This window comes from Melampsora larici-populina (assembly GCF_000204055.1).
Source record: "Melampsora larici-populina 98AG31 unplaced genomic scaffold MELLAscaffold_6, whole genome shotgun sequence".
NCBI classification, from domain to species: domain Eukaryota; kingdom Fungi; phylum Basidiomycota; class Pucciniomycetes; order Pucciniales; family Melampsoraceae; genus Melampsora; species Melampsora laricis-populina.
This window is the reverse complement of record NW_006768770.1, coordinates 1,479,848-1,497,664: the sequence shown is the minus strand read 5'-3', so window position 1 is coordinate 1,497,664 and position 17,817 is coordinate 1,479,848. Positions and strand designations below refer to the sequence as shown.

At 35.8% G+C, this 17,817-nt stretch overlaps 7 protein-coding genes across 7 annotated transcripts; 2 read left to right on the top strand and 5 right to left on the bottom strand.

The window, feature by feature from the left end:
• Positions 1 to 101: 101 nt before the first annotated feature.
• Positions 102 to 2,198, bottom strand: MELLADRAFT_103592 (uncharacterized protein; the record flags this gene model as incomplete). The annotated part of the gene is made up of 5 exons (XM_007406408.1): positions 102 to 568; positions 993 to 1,081; positions 1,174 to 1,511; positions 1,868 to 1,899; positions 2,009 to 2,198. 5 exons carry the CDS (start codon positions 2,196 to 2,198, stop codon positions 102 to 104), a joined length of 1,116 nt encoding a protein of 371 aa, XP_007406470.1.
• A 2,626-nt stretch (positions 2,199 to 4,824) lies between these two features.
• On the bottom strand, positions 4,825 to 6,000 carry MELLADRAFT_60649 (uncharacterized protein; the record flags this gene model as incomplete). Its single annotated transcript, XM_007406407.1, has 4 exons — positions 4,825 to 4,961; positions 5,093 to 5,424; positions 5,523 to 5,716; positions 5,836 to 6,000. 4 exons carry the CDS (start codon positions 5,998 to 6,000, stop codon positions 4,825 to 4,827), a joined length of 828 nt encoding a protein of 275 aa, XP_007406469.1.
• Positions 6,001 to 7,463: 1,463 nt separating this feature from the next.
• Positions 7,464 to 7,839, bottom strand: MELLADRAFT_29790 (uncharacterized protein; the record flags this gene model as incomplete). The annotated part of the gene is made up of 2 exons (XM_007406406.1): positions 7,464 to 7,682; positions 7,747 to 7,839. Coding segments are annotated over 2 exons (312 nt in total), but the record flags the coding sequence as incomplete, so codon positions are not given.
• A 270-nt stretch (positions 7,840 to 8,109) lies between these two features.
• On the top strand, positions 8,110 to 8,766 carry MELLADRAFT_33965 (uncharacterized protein; the record flags this gene model as incomplete). Its single annotated transcript, XM_007406519.1, has 3 exons — positions 8,110 to 8,296; positions 8,393 to 8,501; positions 8,598 to 8,766. 3 exons carry the CDS (start codon positions 8,110 to 8,112, stop codon positions 8,764 to 8,766), a joined length of 465 nt encoding a protein of 154 aa, XP_007406581.1.
• A 199-nt stretch (positions 8,767 to 8,965) lies between these two features.
• On the bottom strand, positions 8,966 to 9,957 carry MELLADRAFT_76976 (uncharacterized protein; the record flags this gene model as incomplete). The annotated part of the gene is made up of 3 exons (XM_007406405.1): positions 8,966 to 9,148; positions 9,326 to 9,544; positions 9,620 to 9,957. The coding sequence occupies 3 exons, from the start codon at positions 9,837 to 9,839 to the stop codon at positions 9,042 to 9,044; spliced, it is 546 nt and encodes a 181-aa protein (XP_007406467.1).
• Positions 9,958 to 11,959: 2,002 nt separating this feature from the next.
• Positions 11,960 to 13,505, top strand: MELLADRAFT_42342 (uncharacterized protein; the record flags this gene model as incomplete). Its single annotated transcript, XM_007406520.1, has 5 exons — positions 11,960 to 12,101; positions 12,191 to 12,557; positions 12,663 to 12,705; positions 12,762 to 12,923; positions 13,002 to 13,505. The coding sequence occupies 5 exons, from the start codon at positions 12,049 to 12,051 to the stop codon at positions 13,214 to 13,216; spliced, it is 840 nt and encodes a 279-aa protein (XP_007406582.1).
• An 874-nt stretch (positions 13,506 to 14,379) lies between these two features.
• MELLADRAFT_103586 (uncharacterized protein) lies at positions 14,380 to 17,258 on the bottom strand (the record flags this gene model as incomplete). The annotated part of the gene is made up of 2 exons (XM_007406404.1): positions 14,380 to 16,789; positions 16,912 to 17,258. The coding sequence occupies 2 exons, from the start codon at positions 17,256 to 17,258 to the stop codon at positions 14,380 to 14,382; spliced, it is 2,757 nt and encodes a 918-aa protein (XP_007406466.1).
• Positions 17,259 to 17,817: the final 559 nt, after the last annotated feature.

The window sequence follows — 17,817 nt, the reverse complement described above, 5'->3', positions numbered from 1 at the left end:
TAGTTTCCAATATAAATAATCTACAACTGTCTATATTTCATACTTTTTGCTTCGATACCAAGATTTATATAAAGAAACCTTACTCAAACTTCAAGTGATATTTAGATTACATTGCTCTTGAACAAGAAGGAATCTGAGAGATAGAAATCAGGTTGATTCCATCCGCTTGGATCAGAAATTTCAACTTCTTCTTCGTAATCAGATCCATGAGTCCACATTCTCAATACATCCTGTATCTGTTCAGGTGTATCATCCTCTTGCTTCTCGTCCTCGATCTCATCATCTTTCTTGTCCTTGACCCCATCAATATTCTCGTTCTCAATTTCATTGAGAATCTCCAAGTCTTCCTTACCAGTATCATCCTCATCGCTTTCACTAAGATCTTCCTCATGAGAATCCTCATCGCTGTGATCATCACGATCACCAATATTTCCATTGAGACACATCGTAACTCCATATTTCGCAGCCAACTGTCTAAGTGTATGTATAGATTCAAACCCATTCGTATGACAAACGTTAAACTCTTTCAAATTGGGCCAGACTCTATCTTGGAGCCAAGCCGTCACGTCTGGTTGTTGTAATTCTGGATATTCACACAAACTGATTTCGACTAGATTCTTTGAAGTTTGAAAGGCTCTCAAGAACCCGACTGGTAAACCGTTTGAGACCGACAAGTGTTTAAGCTTAGGTAATTCGAATGCGAGTTTTCCAGTCAAGACATCCTGCGAGATCCGATCATCGCTCGAAGATATATCCTGATCTACTGGTACATGATGTAATCTGAGTGTGATTAAAGTGGATGTAAAGAGTTTGGTGAAGCTGTACAGCACGGATATTGAAACTTGATCGCAATTAAACAGATGTAGCTCTTCAAGTGAGCCTTTCCAAACGAGCCAGGTCCAACTAACATCGAAACAATCTGCCGATTCTAGCGTCAGTTTGGTTAGACGAGGAAGAGAAGCGAGTTGAAGACCGAGTGGTGATTGACAGACTTGCTGATCGGTCAACTTCTTCGGAGCACTTGCACTGATCCTTGAACACTGGAAAGAACAGAGTTGATCGAGATTTGATATGATCTTGGCTAACAATGATTCGTTAAAACAAGGTCGATCACCAGGTGAAGTGAGTGTAAGATTGATGAGTGAAGAGAGTTGAGAGATAGGTTCGATGAACTTATTCATCATCTTCTCGTCATAGCACCACATCGAAGTTGCTGTGTCTGGACTAGGATCATCAGTGATATATTCAAATGGGTCTAGATCGATATTAAGTTCGTCGAGTCGAGTGCAAGCTTGTAAGACCTTGAGTAAGAGTTCAGATCGAGTCTTTGGATCCCACTTTAATCGTGTGTTTTCATCCCAGTTCTCTGGGTTCCCTTCAACGAGTTCCTGCTCGTACAATTCTCCATATGAAGCTCTCCAGTACAGCCACTTTACATGACGAGAATGTCTTTGAACAATCGGCTGTAGTGTGGTTAAACTTTTGATTGTATCACCTAAGAGAACAATTCCCTGGAAGGAGGATCAAAGAAAAGTCAATCTCATAATATCATTCATGGTATTATCAGAAACGGATCAAATCAAGTTCTCAGATAATGAGAAACGGACCTTATGGAGGAAAGCAGAACATAGCTGATAAAACGTGCGGTCGACTGATGCAAGTGATCGAAGGTGGACCAAATCATCGCCTTTAAAAGAGGAAAGATATGTAGTATCAGTAGGTGCAAGTAAAAGTTGATGTTTTCATGCATGATTAGAGAAGTTTATGATTTCCTACTCGTTGAGGATAATTTGAAAAATCAATTGATGGTCAGTGGATAAGTACATTTTAAGGGGTTTTCTGTCTTCTAGAGTGTAGAAAGACTCACATTTGTAGCATATCTTGAGTCATTGAAGACGCCTCATTCACCAAAGTTCATGAGCAGGATTTTTATTCTTATTCATAGCAATATTGCTATTGTGATCTTTAATATGATTCATATCTTTACGATCATGTTCATCAGACTTACCAGTTCCTCCAGAGAAATATATCCAGCTGACAATCATTTCTTTGATCTCGATTGGCATAGAGGATAGATCAGCAAAGGATAAACGAGATGTAACTGAAGTGGAAGCCTTTGTCAAGGGATCACATGTTGATGTCGATGATTCTGGTATACGAAGTGATTTGTTTGTTGATTCGTTTCTTTCGGTTGTCATCTTATTTGTGAAGTTGAACAGTCTGGAATTCAAAAACTACGTCAACACTCGGTTTAATGAGACTGGATTGGTGATTGACTGAAATGTATGCGTAACGCTGGGGGTTTGTTAAGCGATGAGAGTGGTGTCTGAAAAGGTCAACAGTGTCCATAGGCAAGAGCTTTATACAAAATGACTGGACGGCTTAGTTCTGAGGAGATTGTGAGACACATTTTGCACTGATGAGCAGCTGTGATCAAAACTTGATCAGCGAGTTGATGCTGAAGAGAAAAATGACCTGGTCAGCGGCGCGCGGCTCAGCACTGAACGCTGAGGAGGTGAGAGTAAACAAGGTCTTTGGCATGATGAGCAACGAAAAAGGCTCAGACAGGGTCATCAATGTCATGAATCGGGGGAGAAAGTCCATATTCCACGCAGATAACCCAGCCATGGACTAAACAGAGCTTTCTACAGTCAGCGTGTAAGAGTTCATGGGCCATCTCAACTAGAGACGAAATATTTCTCTGGTCGGGAAACTCCAAATTTGAGGAACTAAAGAGAATATCGAGTGCAAATGGAAAATAAATCTTTCCTGACATTGACATCACGCATAGAACAACCGTCCTGCATATGAAGGCACTGCGAATGATCACTGCTTCTTCTTGCAAATGCTTACACTCTTTCTACCTACTCCTGATCCAGTTCGTCGTGATCATAGATATGATCACAATTGAAATTCATCTTGATTCTATCAAGATCTCAAAAACAAGTTGATTTGTGACAGACCTCATAGAGAACGTAAGGACTGCATAGTTGATAAAACAGAGCCAACAAATTTTGAACTTGTTGGTAAAGATTTGAAAGAGACGATTCGATTGGGGTTTCAAGGATGAGGATTGGTGTAGAATGGTGGAATTGGTGATCATCTGTCAACTTGTTTTTGAACTTCTTTTCCGATGAGGACCTCAAACGTAGTGATGAGAGATCAAAGTAAACTGGTCTTGATCATCATTACTTTTACTGAATGGTATCGGTCTGATGATTTTGATGTATTTGCTGAATTCAAGGAAGGTGATGAACTTAGTAAACATTTCATTTCTTTGATTTCGATTGGCATGAGATGATTCATAACTTGGGATGACCAAGTGAAGGTGGGATTGAAGATGAAGTGATATTTAAATGTCTCGATGAGCTTATTGAGTGAGATTGGTTTGATTTTCACTCGTTTGGTTCTTGTTTCTTAAACCACCGGGTAATGCCCGACAGACTACAAACAAGGACCGCAGATAAACATGATCCGATCGATCCGGGGCCGGGTCCGCAGCCAAACCCAACCAGCTTGGAGTCTTACTGTCTTGGTGATACTAAAATAGCGACTGAGATGAGCAGACCTGTGATAGGCGACTATTATTCAGTGATGGATGCTTTTATTTACAAACTACACTCTTAATCATTTCCCCCTTCCCACTTGAGAAAACTGTTTAACTGAATGATGTTTACAGTGTTAAAGCAATGGTTTAACTGAAATACATACAGGAAGAATTTCAAACAAATACACATCTCAAGTTAAGGAAGTCTTTGAATTGGGCAGGGGAAACATTGTGTAAAATATTGTTCTCCCTTCTTTAAAATTATTGAACACATCTTCTACAACTCTCTTGCCCAGAATTCTAAGTACTTCTCATAAAAAAAATCTCCTTCCTATTGTACAGCCAGGCAACTATTATTCAGTGATGGATGCTTTTATTTACAAACTACACTCTTAATCATTTCCCCCTTCCCACTTGAGAAAACTGTTTAACTGAATGATGTTTACATACAGTGTTAAAGCAATGGTTTAACTGAAATACATACAGGAAGAATTTCAAACAAATACACATCTCAAGTTAAGGAAGTCTTTGAATTGGGCAAAGGAAACATTGTACAAAATATTGTTCTCCCTTCTTTAAAATTATTGAACACATCTTCTACAACTATCTTGCCCAGAATTCTAAGTATACTTTTCATAAAAAAAATCTCCTTCCTATTGTATATCTTACTACACTTTTGGATCTTCCTTTGTGCAAAGGATTCAAGGTGTCAGGTGTCTCTACACAACTCAAATATTAATTCCAATTGATTCCAAGAGGTGGGGTTGTAAATAGGAACAGCCAGCATTACATTTAGGGCACGTTCACTTGAGCGATTTCTGGGGAGACATCACATTCTGCAAAATTTAAAGTGTCTATTTGGTGGAGCATGTTTCTTTTTTGGATTAAAAAGTGATTTCTGGTCAGAGATTCCTTAAGTGAACATACCCTCAGGTTTATCGACATTTTAGATGAAAGATCAAAAAAAATGAATCAAATTCTCTAAAAGAAGTCTTTAATTTTTTCATATAAGATCAAACATTTCAAACAAGTTTTGTATGATTTCAAGAATTCTTAATTTATATCATCAAGTTGAACATTGAGGAAAACTTAATTCATCTAGAATGCATAGAATATATATGTACCAGTCTACTATATTGTAATAAGTTGATCAAAAGCACATTGATCAAAGTTTTTTACAAATCTATAACATTACATAATCAAATCAATCATTTCATCTTTTTAAAGAAAAAAAAAGAAAAGGAAGAAAAAATTACAAACTTGATTTGGGAGTTTTTTTAAAATTCTGAATAAAGATGATTAGATTTAGGTCTTGATTCAATAGGTGATGGATTTAAATTTGAAGGTTTACCTAAACCCATTAAATTCTCAGTTAAGTTTACAAGATTAAATGAATCATCTAATTTAATTAAAACTAAATAAACCAAACCAAAGACAGAAATCAAAATTGACCATTTCATCATCCGATAAACATCTACAAACCGACCCAAAAAACAATCTTGAGTGAAATCTTATTCGTTATTTTTTGAGAAGAAGAAGACTCACCAGACCAAGTTAATCCAATCGATTCACCTTTCTCCCAACTTTCCCATGCTTTAGTTCTTTGTTCAGGTGATTCAAATAAAGAATGTCTAACGTTTTGATCTAACCAAGTATGTTTCTTTGAATGATAAATAGATAAAGTAGGTGTAGATAATATATTCATTTGTTGGACTAAACTAACTCTTGAAATCGGTCTTGAATCTGATAAGAAAGTATTAGGTGGATCAGTTGTATCAGCTCCAAGATTTGAAAAGATTTCATTGAGTAATTTTGTATCGTATGGTGAAACGAATTCGGAAAAACTTTCATCGCTTTCTTCTACTTGATCATCAAGACTGTTGAAAAAGAGAAAAAGAAAAAAGGTTCAGTCATGATGAATCATTTTTTTTTCTCAAAAACGAGTATGCATTAAAAACCCCCAAAAAAACTTAACTTGCTACCATCATTCCAAGCCATATGAACCCAAGCTTTATCTTTGGTAGCTAGATCGAAATCTGATTTTTTTGAATCAATACTAACATAAACACATTTAAATCGATGAGGATGTTTTTGAGTAAAATCTAAAACATGATTATGAAATTCTTGTTTATGTGGATTCCAAAGTGTTGCAAAGAAGAATCCAACTACCTAAAATTTCCAAACCCAAAAAAGTTAAAAAAACCCAATTCAATCAAATCAGATTCTTGGAAATTTTAAAAATCGTTTGTTAAAGTTTTTTTTTTTCGTAGTTGATCTTTTTGACTTACTTCACAATCTCTGAATAATAATTTCGGATTAACAATCGGTTTTCCAAATCCATCTACTAATCGTAATCGACTGATGATTCGATCAGGATATTGATGTTCAGGATCGATCTTGAAACAACCTTCAGGATCATCTTGAGTCGAAGTGTTTTCTTTTTTATCAGACATTTCTTAATTTAAAGCTTAGTTGAGATGGTTAAAGGAGATCTGATTTGGGCGAATGATACTGGAGGTAAACTTTTTTGAAATGAGATAACAGTTTTATAAAGTCGAGTGAATCGGTCGGAGGATAGTTTCTGCTCCCGAGTCGACGTCATAGACTGGAATATCGAACCGGGCGGAAAACCACCACAGACCACAGTCACAACACCATCATTAAAGCTTTATCAACTTGAATAAAATACAAAAATTTGAATACATATGTAGCATTGGCCTACATTGTCATCTTAACTATAGTACATTCGCAGTTAAGCAACATCTGCTATCCAAAATACTCAAACCTCGATATGTAGTCACTTTCAAAGAACCGTATCTCCATGAATTCTAAAAGAAAGTAAACCATTATCATCAAGAAAGTAAATATCCAATTTTTGAACAATTCGATTCTGTGTGTTTAGTTCTATGTATGTACTATTTATAATTTATATACAACCTAAACCATCTTACAATAATAAAAAAAACAATTGAATTTGGGATATATTTTATAGAACACATCAATCATCATCATCATCACCTGAAAAAAAAAAGAAAAAAAACACTACAAATGAAATGTTTTGATTTGTTTTTACAATAAAGAAACCCCTTTCCCACCAAAAACAAAGTTAAATTCAAAACTCATGAAAAAAGAAAACCCAAAAAAAAGAAAAAAAGTTCAATTTTGATATGAATTGTTTCTAGAGATCATTGGAGTAGTTGAATTTAATGAAAGATATTTTAAAGGAGTTTGAATTCCATTTAAATTCAAATTCAAATTGGAATTCGAAATCGGATTTGATAACGGATTTGAATGAGAGATTTGTTGAGAATTAAAAGTTTTACGTGAATGAGATTTACTTGCGATTCTATAAAACAACCAATTAATAGCTTCTCGAATCCCATGTCTACAAAAAAAACAAAAAGATTAGTAAGTGATCTAAAATTCCAAAAAATATAATCTGATGGATTTCTGTTTACCCGGTTAAAGCAGATACACCAATCACATGTGCTTCTGTGATACCTAATGATCTAGATTTCTCACTTCGATCCGATTCCATGACTAATTTATTAAACAGTTCTTTGATTTCTTCTACTTTCATTGGACTTTGATTCGGTGGATTTCCATTCCCATTAAGTTCTTCTGAATTACTTGTGGTTGTGGTTGTTGTTGAATTGGTTAAATCTTGTTTGTTTGCAAGAATTAGAATTGGGATTTTAGATTCTAAGATTAATGGATGATTTAAAACTTTTTTCAATTCGATCCAACTTTCACCCAAGATGATTTCTTCTTCTTTCTCTTCTTGTGGTTCATCATCATCATTCAACCTTCCTTTTCCCTTATTCTTAGCTCCATACTCATGTTTATTTTTCAACGAATTCAAAGTATTTGAAGTAGAAGTAGAAGTTGAAGTGGTAGGAAATGAATTTTTAATCCAATCATTCGAATCTAAAACCCAACATAATCCATCAATCTCTTTAAAATATTTTTCCCAAATCATTCTAATTTCTTTTGATCCACCTAAATCGATAAATTGTAAAAAAGATGATGAAATTAATATCTTTCCAATGTTTTGTCCTATTGTTTTGGAAATCTGATGAGGTTTTAAACCTGGTTGATTTGGATTATAAATCGTTTTGATTTTTTCTAATAATGTCTTATGATCGATTTAAATATGTTGGATTAGTTTTGATTTGGTTGAGAAGTGATGAATGACTTACCGTTTTACCAGATTGATCTAAACCCAGAATGATGATATTGTATTCTTCTTTTCTAGTGAGATGTTGATATAAACCAGATAAGAGTCGATACATGATTGAGTTGAGTTTCTTCTTGATAATGTTTCTGGAAAGTCTCAGTGTGGTTCTGAGACTGAATGAAGTATAGTCACATTTCACACTACATTTCACATCAACCTTTCACAAGTCACACCTCAACCTCAACACCAAACCACTTTCAACCACTTTCAAAAAAAAACAAGAAAATACCAAGAAAATATCAAAGAAACTCAAAACAAAACAAAAAAAGAAACAAGAACCCATTCAAAGTAAAAAAAGAAACAAGAACCAATCGAACTTTCAAAGATGGGAAGATTACGTAGATCAAGAACACATGGATCAGCCAAATCACAAATCAAACAAAAAAAAACCAAACGATACGGAAGAGATTTAGATCAAATCGAACTAGATCTTAAACTATCAGAACAAATTAGATCCATCAAACAAACCCAACCCAAAACCCCCACTACATCATCTACTCACAACCCAATGAGTGTATTAAATTTAAATCCAAATCAATCAACTGAAAGTTTTCCAATTCCTTATAAGTTTGGTACTACTTCACATAACACATTAACCGGTCAAATAGATGAAGAAACGATTGGATTAGGTGAATATCCGTGTCAGGAATGTGCTAGGTTTTTTATAAATCTTCATTCACTTCAACATCATTTGAAATCTAAAGTTCATAAACGAAGGTCAGATTCCAATAAGAATTTCGTGACTTTTTTTTTAATATATCTATACTGATCTTCGTCACTCTTTTTTACTTCTTTTGGGTTGAGGTTTTTTAGACTTAAAGATTTGGCTGATGGTCCTTATTCTTTAGACGAAGCAATGAGAGTGGCTGGCTTAGGTGTAGATAACAAACAACGTCCTGCCACTTTGACTCCCACTATTACTGCTACTACTGCTACTACTACTACTACTACTTCAAACATGACGATCGATCAAACTTCTTGAGATCAATAACTTCATTAACAAATTAAACTTGGGATTCTACATAGATGTTTTTTAGTTTTTTGACTTTTATTAAAAATGCTCATAGAGAGAAGGATATCATCAATTACCAAAAAGGAATCCAACTTTCCGGCCTTTTTCTCAAAAAGATTTCGATTGAGCTCTAGAGGCTGAAAATAGATCTTCACTTCTTTTTTCTTTTCAATTAGGATTTTCTTTATTTTGTTTTGCTTTTCATATTTCTATTTAAACAAATGAAACCTAAACAAAAATTAAATTCATTTTGATTTCGATTTGGATTCTTTTAATGATTGAATAAAAGTTTGATTTTTGACATTTTGAACTAAAAGATTACGTATACAAAAAAGTGAATGTTCACTTAAATCTATATAAACCAATAAATCAAACCAATCCAACCAGATTCCAAGAAAAAGATCAAAATCAAAGGGAAAAGGAACCCCCGAAAAAGACCCAATGAAAAACAGAAAAAAAGGCACAAGAGATTAGTTCCACAAAACCCTAAAAGAAAGCATCTTCCAAATACACAGAAAAAAAGGCTTACAAGGATAATCAGGATTAAATTCATTTAACCTTAAAATCCATGGAATCCCTTCCAAGTCTCTAATCAAATCTTGTACAACCAATCCATACCTTTCACACAAACTTGAAAACACCTTACATATCAAACTCAAGAGTTGATTAACTAATGATTGGATTTCATTAGAGGTCAAGTTTATGGTTTGGTGATGGAAAAAAGTCGGATTGAATTTCGATAAGATTGCTACGAATGAATCATGAGAAAAAACGGATGGATGAGTTTAGAGAGAGAGAGAGAGAGAGAGAAGTGTGGACTTACTTATGTTAGAGTTCATGAACTCAGACATCTCTTCTTGATTAATTTGATAATCTTCTTGATCAAGTTCACTCTTAGCTTCTATAGGATTTCTTATTAAACTTTCTTGATTGTTTGATTTTAATTGAATCGATTCTTCAACTTGGTTTTCCAAAAGCTTAATGATCATTTCAAATTTCAATAAAATCCCATTCCACAAATTCCAAAATATGTTCGAATCCATTAAAACTGATGTATTATATATTAGTTTATGGAAATCTTTGGGGATCGAATTGAAGATGAATTGATATGTTTTGGGAGTCAGTTGGGTTAAACGTTTTAGGTTGATTGATTCTTGGATTTTTAGAATCGATAATTGTGATTTGGAAATCGGTTGGATTGAACTATTTATATGGAATTCGGATTTGGTTTATAGAATTTTTAATAAAGAACAAACAGTCGGATTTGTTAATGTTTGAATTCATCAGGGGTTTTTTAAATCAGATCTTTCTTCTTTACCTTTGTTGAGATTTATAGAATTGTTCAAATTCATCTAAATTCAAAATTTCACAAACCAATGAAACTCTTGAGTTTTTTTCATCGGTGGATTGATTGATTGATCGAGAAAGCATAGAAACAAAAGTGTTTAAGAAATCAATGGATTTTGAATCTATCTCTTTAAGAAGGAAACCATCATTGCGGTTCATAAGCCAAAAGAAATCAAACAGACTTACATTAAATCGAAACAATTGGATTGAAGATCATCAATACACTCATCTAATGATTCTAATAAATTCTTCATGACTTGAACCAAGTTTTCAGATCGATACAAAGATTGACTTTTGCAATTTTATTCAGAACCAACAAACCCCGAAGAAATAAAAAGTAAGATTTTCAAGATTAATCGAATTCTTGGTTTTAAAATGAATGGTGATTGACTTACATTCTTGGTTTTGATTGATGAACACAATTGATTAACAAAACCACAATTGATGAAACGAGTTGGGATTGATGAAACTCAAGTAATCGACTATCATCATCCAATCCCATCAAAACCCAAAAAAGAAAAGCAAATCACCCTTCAATCAGGTTTTTTTCAAGTTAAGAAAGAAAAAAATCGTGTGAAGAGTAATGAACAGTAAAACTGATCGGCTTTGGTTCGGGTTTGAAATTATTGTCCAGAATGTTGATATCGATTCTTGGTTTTGGGTGATTAGATTGGAAATTGATTGGATTGATCTTTGGTTTAATAAAATCACTTTTTTTCATCAACCCCCACCCCCCCGGTCGAAGAATAATTAAACACATTGGTTTTGAGTTTTTTGCTTTTGACGAAATCAGATGAAGGGTTTTTTTGGGAAAAGATGACTTACATTTGGGTTTGTTTTGGTGAATGATAGATGAAGTGAACCATAAGGTTTTCAAAATCGTCTCAATTGATGGTCTACAAAGAAAAATCCAATCAAATCCAATCAAATGGTCTCAATATTTTTCTTTCGTTTTTGAAGTTTCGAGTTTTTGAATTCAAAAAGAAAGACTTCATTCACCTTAATAAATCTTGAAACGATAAATTCAAGACCACCAAATCTCTAGTCAAAGATCCCAAAACACACAACCATTCTTCAAGTTCTTCTCCTTCTTCCTCCACCACTTCATATAGAACGACTTGTAAGTTTTCTAATTTCTTTAAATTCATTTTCCATCTTTCATTAATCCAATTTGAAATTTCTACCAAATTTTCGTAAGATAAATTTTCGATTGATAATTCGTTTTGATGATCTTTTAAATTGGTTTGGAATTCTTTGATTGAGTTTAGAGTGAGAGGCTCATCGATTCGGGTAAAGAAATCGGGTATCATCCTTTTTCTTTTGGTTCTAAAGGGAATTTTCTTTTTGGCGTATTGATGTGGTTGAATTCAAAAGAAATTAAAAGTGGGATCAGCTCGGATCTTTCTTGGAATTGGTGATCTCGGGTTTCTCCGAAATGTTCATGGGGGATTCGGGACAAAGGACTGGCTGGAAAGTTCGAAGTCCGCCCGAGGGGACTCGGGTATGACAGACCCCAGATAAACTCAAGATCGAGTTCGGGAGCCATCGATGACCAGTGGATGTATGTATGGAAGATGAGCTTGTTGATGTTCTATGTGTAGGTGTTGGTGGCATCTTATGGTGTGTGGAGAAGCAAGATTGATGCGGCTCAACGTGTCAACCAGGGACCTCCAATAAGGCTAGGGCGCCCTGCTAAAGCCCCTGTTCACCAGGGCTTTGCTAGGGCAGGGCGCCCCGGGTGTAAGGCCATGGCCCCAGCCATGCCCTAAGCCCTGAAAAACACGCCGGGTGTGAGCGTGATCACAAAGCCTGCTGACTGGAATCAAAGCTTTCCTCGACCTACATTCATTCCAACACACAAAATCAGGCAAATCGTAAACAATCATCCAGACATAACATTACAGGATGTCGACATGGTCAGAGCAAGATATTCGGCTTGATCCAGCTATACGAAACTGGTAAAGTTACATTCATCCTTCAAGTTTAAAGGTTTTTTGAATTCAAGCGACTGATCAATTGACATTCATGTATCTCGGGCAAAGGTAAGGGTACTATTGCCCATCACCTTGGTTATGTTATTGGTTGGAATCTTACGACATTATGCAATGCAATTACTTCATACCGATCCTAAACCGATTTCATTGATAGCACTTCGAGAACAACGTATATTACTTCGAGCGAATTGTTTCCGATCAAATGGTCATTTTTTGAATACCACAAGATTTGAAAATAGAAGACAGGTGTTAATTCAAGCACTTGAAAGTGGATCTTATTTGAGTGATCATGAAGTTTCCAAACAACCTGGAAAAGAAGATGCTCCAGCTGTACCACCTAATCCATTAGAAGCTGCTAATATGGATGGAATGATGGATGGTATGAAGAAACAAATGGTAATGATGATTCCACAAACAGTGGTAAGTTTTCCATCATTTTGAGAAGCTCAAGTAGGCTCTTGCCACGAATTGCAGCCGGTCAACCGTTTTATAACGGGGGTTGCTCAATACTGTGCGCTCTTTTAGATCATGGGATGGATCAATGCTTTCTTCTTTGGGTTCGTGTGTGGTAAGTGCAGATATTTCAAGTGAATTTGAGTGATAACTCATGTGATGTGATTACAGTCAAATTACCCTTTCCCCTACCAAACGGATTCAAGCAAATGCTTCAGAGAGGTATCGAAACACCCGATATGCACATCAGTTGGGTATCATCTCTATCTTGGTACTTCCTTAATCTCTTTGGTTTGAACTCTCTCTACCGGTTGATTCTGGGAGACGGAAATGGTTTGTCATTTTCCTCTGCATATCTCCCCTGTCCCTTCTAAAGAGGTAACTGATTGACAATCCTCTCATCTTCAATAGCGGCGGATGGATCAAATTCTCTGGCGATGGGTGGTACTGGAGCGACTCCTAGCATGGTCATGCCAGGTCAACAAGTTGATTATAAGAAACTTTTCAAGGCAGAAGTGGAGAATTTGAAATTGGTCGATCATAAAGTTATTTATGATAAAAACTCTAATCTCAAGCTTGATAGTATAGAAGACAGAGTATTAAGAATGTATGGAAAATCAAATTAACTCGAAAATTATTTATCTCTCTACCTTGATAAGCGCTTTCCACAAGTCCATCCGTCCTCATATGATTTTCACCTATGATGGGGTCTTCGGGAACAAACTCTCACCGGGTAGTGCGCGTAGTTTAGTTGATACCTTATTTGTACTAAGAATATAGCACGTGTGCAAACGTCTCAATACACTACTTTGATTTCTATGCTTGAGATGATTGAATTATTGGATTCTTTTGAATGTTGTGTTGTATTTAAAGTCACTCTTTGCAAAATCAAAAAAATAGTGTAGGCTTGATGAGATCTTGGACAATTCCATACAGTTTCTTAGCATCTGTAGGGTATGACATTTTTGCTGAGAGTCACGTAAGTTGTGAGGTTATGTTCAATTCACTCCCTGGGTGGTACGCATTAGTCAACCTATTGCAGGGTATATTTGATTGCAAGAATTATCAATCAGGTCTGTTTCACCTGAAACTTGTTACTTTATATCAAATTATGGATATTGTTGATCCAAGAAAGTCCTACACACCTGCTCTACAAGTTTCTAGGATTCCATGTTCAAAGAATTTAAAATTGTCAACATGCAAATATTCCTATGGCCTCATGAATTTGATTGAAATTATTTTGGTAACATTTCCAGATGTGTGAAGACTGTGGCACCACTTCAGAGGTATATTTAGTGTAGGCACCAATGCACAAAAGAAGCACTTTTCAAGGATCTTATAAACCTGTTTTAGTGATCTCAAGAACTCTGTACCCATGATCCTATCAGGTGACTATGAACATCTGTGAGATTCTCTCTAGAAGCAATATTGATCTTAAGCTTTTGCATATATCATGTGCTATGGAAATCATAATTTATCACAAGGCTGTGACACTTAGCCGGGCACGTGCCGGGCTTCTACTTTATATCCCGTAATTCTCAACAAAACCAAATGAATGCAAAGAACAAATCCCTTGTAGAAGGGAACTGACAACAAAACAATTTTCATGACTGCCCGTATCAAACTGTGTGATGTAAAAAACTAGATGAACATTTTGGGGAACCTGTAGAGCTGTCACATCAGACAAAAATTTACCACAATTTTGAAACTGGAGAACTACACAAGCCTCAAACTTTTTCATAGAAGTCCACTTTTCATGTTCAAAAACTTTGCAATGATAAAAAATGGCTCAAAACCCTCTTTCAGTTATCACAGATTTCTCCTTAGTTGAGAAGCTTGCTTTGTATTGTTCCATGAATTTTTTGAACCCCAGAACCTTGTGATCAAAGAAATCAAAAAACTGCTTAAAAGAGACTGCTTTACTCATCAAGTCAAGTGAAACTTCTGGATTCCAAATACCAAAGTATCTTCCTTTACCTTTCTGTGATTTGAAGACTGATTTAAGTTCTTTCAGCTTCTCAATCTCAAGGGCAACATGGATTGAGACCAAAGCCTCTCCTGGAGTAATTTTCACATCATCTATATCTTGGGCTTTGTCACTTTTCTTTTCAGGAACATCACTTCCCCTTTTGTCCTCAGGAATATCATTACCACTTTTGATTTCAGGAACAGCACTATCACTTAGTTTTTCAGGAACATCACTACTGCTTTTGTCAACATGGTCATAGCTGCCACCCCTGTTAGCCAAGACTGCCAGTTGTCTTAAACGTGAGTTGAAAATCTTGCACAGGAATTTTGTTGGACATGCTAGATAGTATCTGGTGTATTCACTATTCCACCCATGATGAAAGATGTGGAGAGTTTGACCATCAGGTAGGGTAAACTCTCCCTTCATTATATTTATCAACATGAGTGCCTTTTTATTGATGTCATCTTGGGATAAGGTCTCCCAGAAAACCCTCTCTGATCCAAGCTCAAGGACATCAGATATACAAGCTAGAACAGGCAGACTTGCACCTTTCTCAATTGCTCCATCTTGCAAGACCCTTTGCATTATATTAGAATTCTGATATGCTTTATTGACACTCAAGTGAAATGTAGCAACCCTATTCCAAAGGTACCCTGAAAACAACCAGCATAGTTGCTTGTACTTGTACTCCTCTTCTTTCACTGTAGACAATGCAACTGATAGCTCTTTCCAATCAGATTCAGTGGCTTGTTCATATAATGGCCATTTCTCATCAGCTCTGAGGATCTTGCAAACCTTCTTGATATCATCATGAAGTCTTCCTTCATAAGTTCTCCATCTTCTTTGAATGATGTATTCCTCATACATCTTAGAAAATGAAGTAGTTCTCATGCAACCTTCATCAAACTTCCAAATTGCAAGCTGTGCTTTTTCATAAGCCTTTTTTAACATATCCGCATTGTCTTTCTTGATTGAATCAAGGTATCTAAATGTAGAATCATCAGCAATGATATCCACACCAATCTCTTTTCTTTCCTCCTGAAAGACCACTTTGAAAAATTCATCAAAAGATAAACCAGTATAAGATTCCTTCTCTCTTGTTTCCTTCTGCTTGTGTTCTTTGCTTGGGATATTTAAAGCCTCAACTTCTTTGGGCTCATCACTCAAATCAGTGTTTTTAACTCTAGATGTTGATCTAAGTCTTTGTCCTCCTTTCTTTTTTCTACCCTTCTGCTGCATCTGAGAAGGGTGCTTTTTTGTGGGTTGGAACACATCCCCTGGAAATATTCTTGTGGAGCTGACCTGATCTACAGCACTTGGTGAAATATCATGTACGGAAACATGAGTTTCACCCCCTTTGTTGTCTTCTACAAAAGTCTCCCCATGACTCTTGGACGCACTAGCCAACTCATTTGATGATCTTCCAGAGCCTTCACTTGAGTCATTTCTTATATAACTGTGCTCCTGAGCTTCTTGAACTGTCTTCTCATGAATATTTTTGGATTCTTTAGAGTCTGAATTCAAGGCTTCAAATTTTAATGATTCCCATGGGATTTCACCAGCTTGATTTCCAGCTTTCAATTCATCAGCATCCCCACTGAGCAAAGCCTGATTATGATTCTTGGATAGTTTCCCTTTCCCCTTCCCCTTCCCCTTGACAACCTTCCACTGTTCTTCATCCAAAGACTTTCCTTTGGGATCATCAGTTGATGTAGAAGAGATTTCTATCACTTTGCTTGATTTTATTTCCTTATCTTTGTTCAGAGGACCTCCAGACTTACTCATCAGTGTTTCTTTGATTTCATTCTTCAAGGGTTTTGAATGATGTAACTGGAAGGCCTGACTTTTTAGCTCTTCAGAATGACTGACAGTCACAATCTTTGTGGAGAGTTTTTGAGGTTCCTGAAGAGAATGTGATCCACTGCGTTCAGAATCATATGACATTGTGTTTGTTACCTTATCCTTTGAATTGTTATCCTTGATCAGCCTTTCAGAATTTATCTTTGTTAAGTCTGGAGGGTTTCTCAAAAAAACACTTTTGAAATCCTGAACCTGATTTGGATCTGTATAAAATTGAGCATGTGTTGTGGGTCCTGATGATTGTGATGAACTGGCACTTCTGTCATTTACTCTTGAATTCCCAGGTTCTTCTATATATCTTTCTGAAGACTTGGACCAAGAAGTTGCATGATTTGGCTCATCAGTGCGTGAATCTATGCCTTCAGGATTGCTTTGAAAGAAGCATTGTGATGTTTCACAAGAAAGAGTAGAAATTAAGTGAGCAAGAAAATATTCACTGATCCATGTGTATCATTGAAAATATGAATTGTATTTCTGAGGAAATGTACATACTTTCTTGGCCCTTTGACAGCAAATCTTTCTCTGCAATGAAGTATTGTCTCAACCAGTTTTTTTGAGGTATGGCCCCTACTCTGCTGGAATATATCTTCTGGGGATGTAGCATACAATGAAAACTTATCTGGGTCAGTTGACCCAGATAGTTGTCTCCTTGGAGATGATTTTGAAAATATAGCTGGGCTTGTCCAGACATTGTAGTTCATTGATTTTGCTTCTTGTACTTCATTCTCACTTGCTTTAATGTTTTGTAATGCTAGAGAATGAAATGAGATTTGAGTTGCACATAGCATGAAAGTCAGGATGTACCATTGCAGATTGTAAATTGACAAAGACTGTGGCATATTTTTTGTAGAGTTTTTAATGGATGATGAATACAATTTTTGTATGAAATGATTTTCCTGGGCTCATTCTCACTAAATCCATCTCTTCTTATTCCTGTGCTAAGATGTAACATCTTTGTGCTGAAACATTTTCACAAAATAATATGAAACAGGTGATATATATGATACTTCAATCAGAACTTGAAATTGAATCACATTCCAAAACACCTTCCTAGCTCAACATTTGGGATCTGCTTTGTTTCATGCTTATGTCCTCCCTTTTCCAGACTCCCAGGACCTTTGACTACATGGTTCCCATCACAAGCTCTCGACTTACATTCACTCTTGTAAAGCTTGTTCATCCAAGCCTCACAATTGTATATCAAAAAATCAAGGGTCAAAACCTAATGAGACTTTCCAATGGTGTGGTGTGTCTTTTGAGATTGCTATAACAACTCAGGATCTCACCTATAATTTAAGGTAATGTCCTATAAAAGATGAGTTTACAAACACTCTGTTTTGCTGGAGTCGGACGTCCTGCTTTGCAAGAATGGGTATATGCAATCAACAAGGAATGACA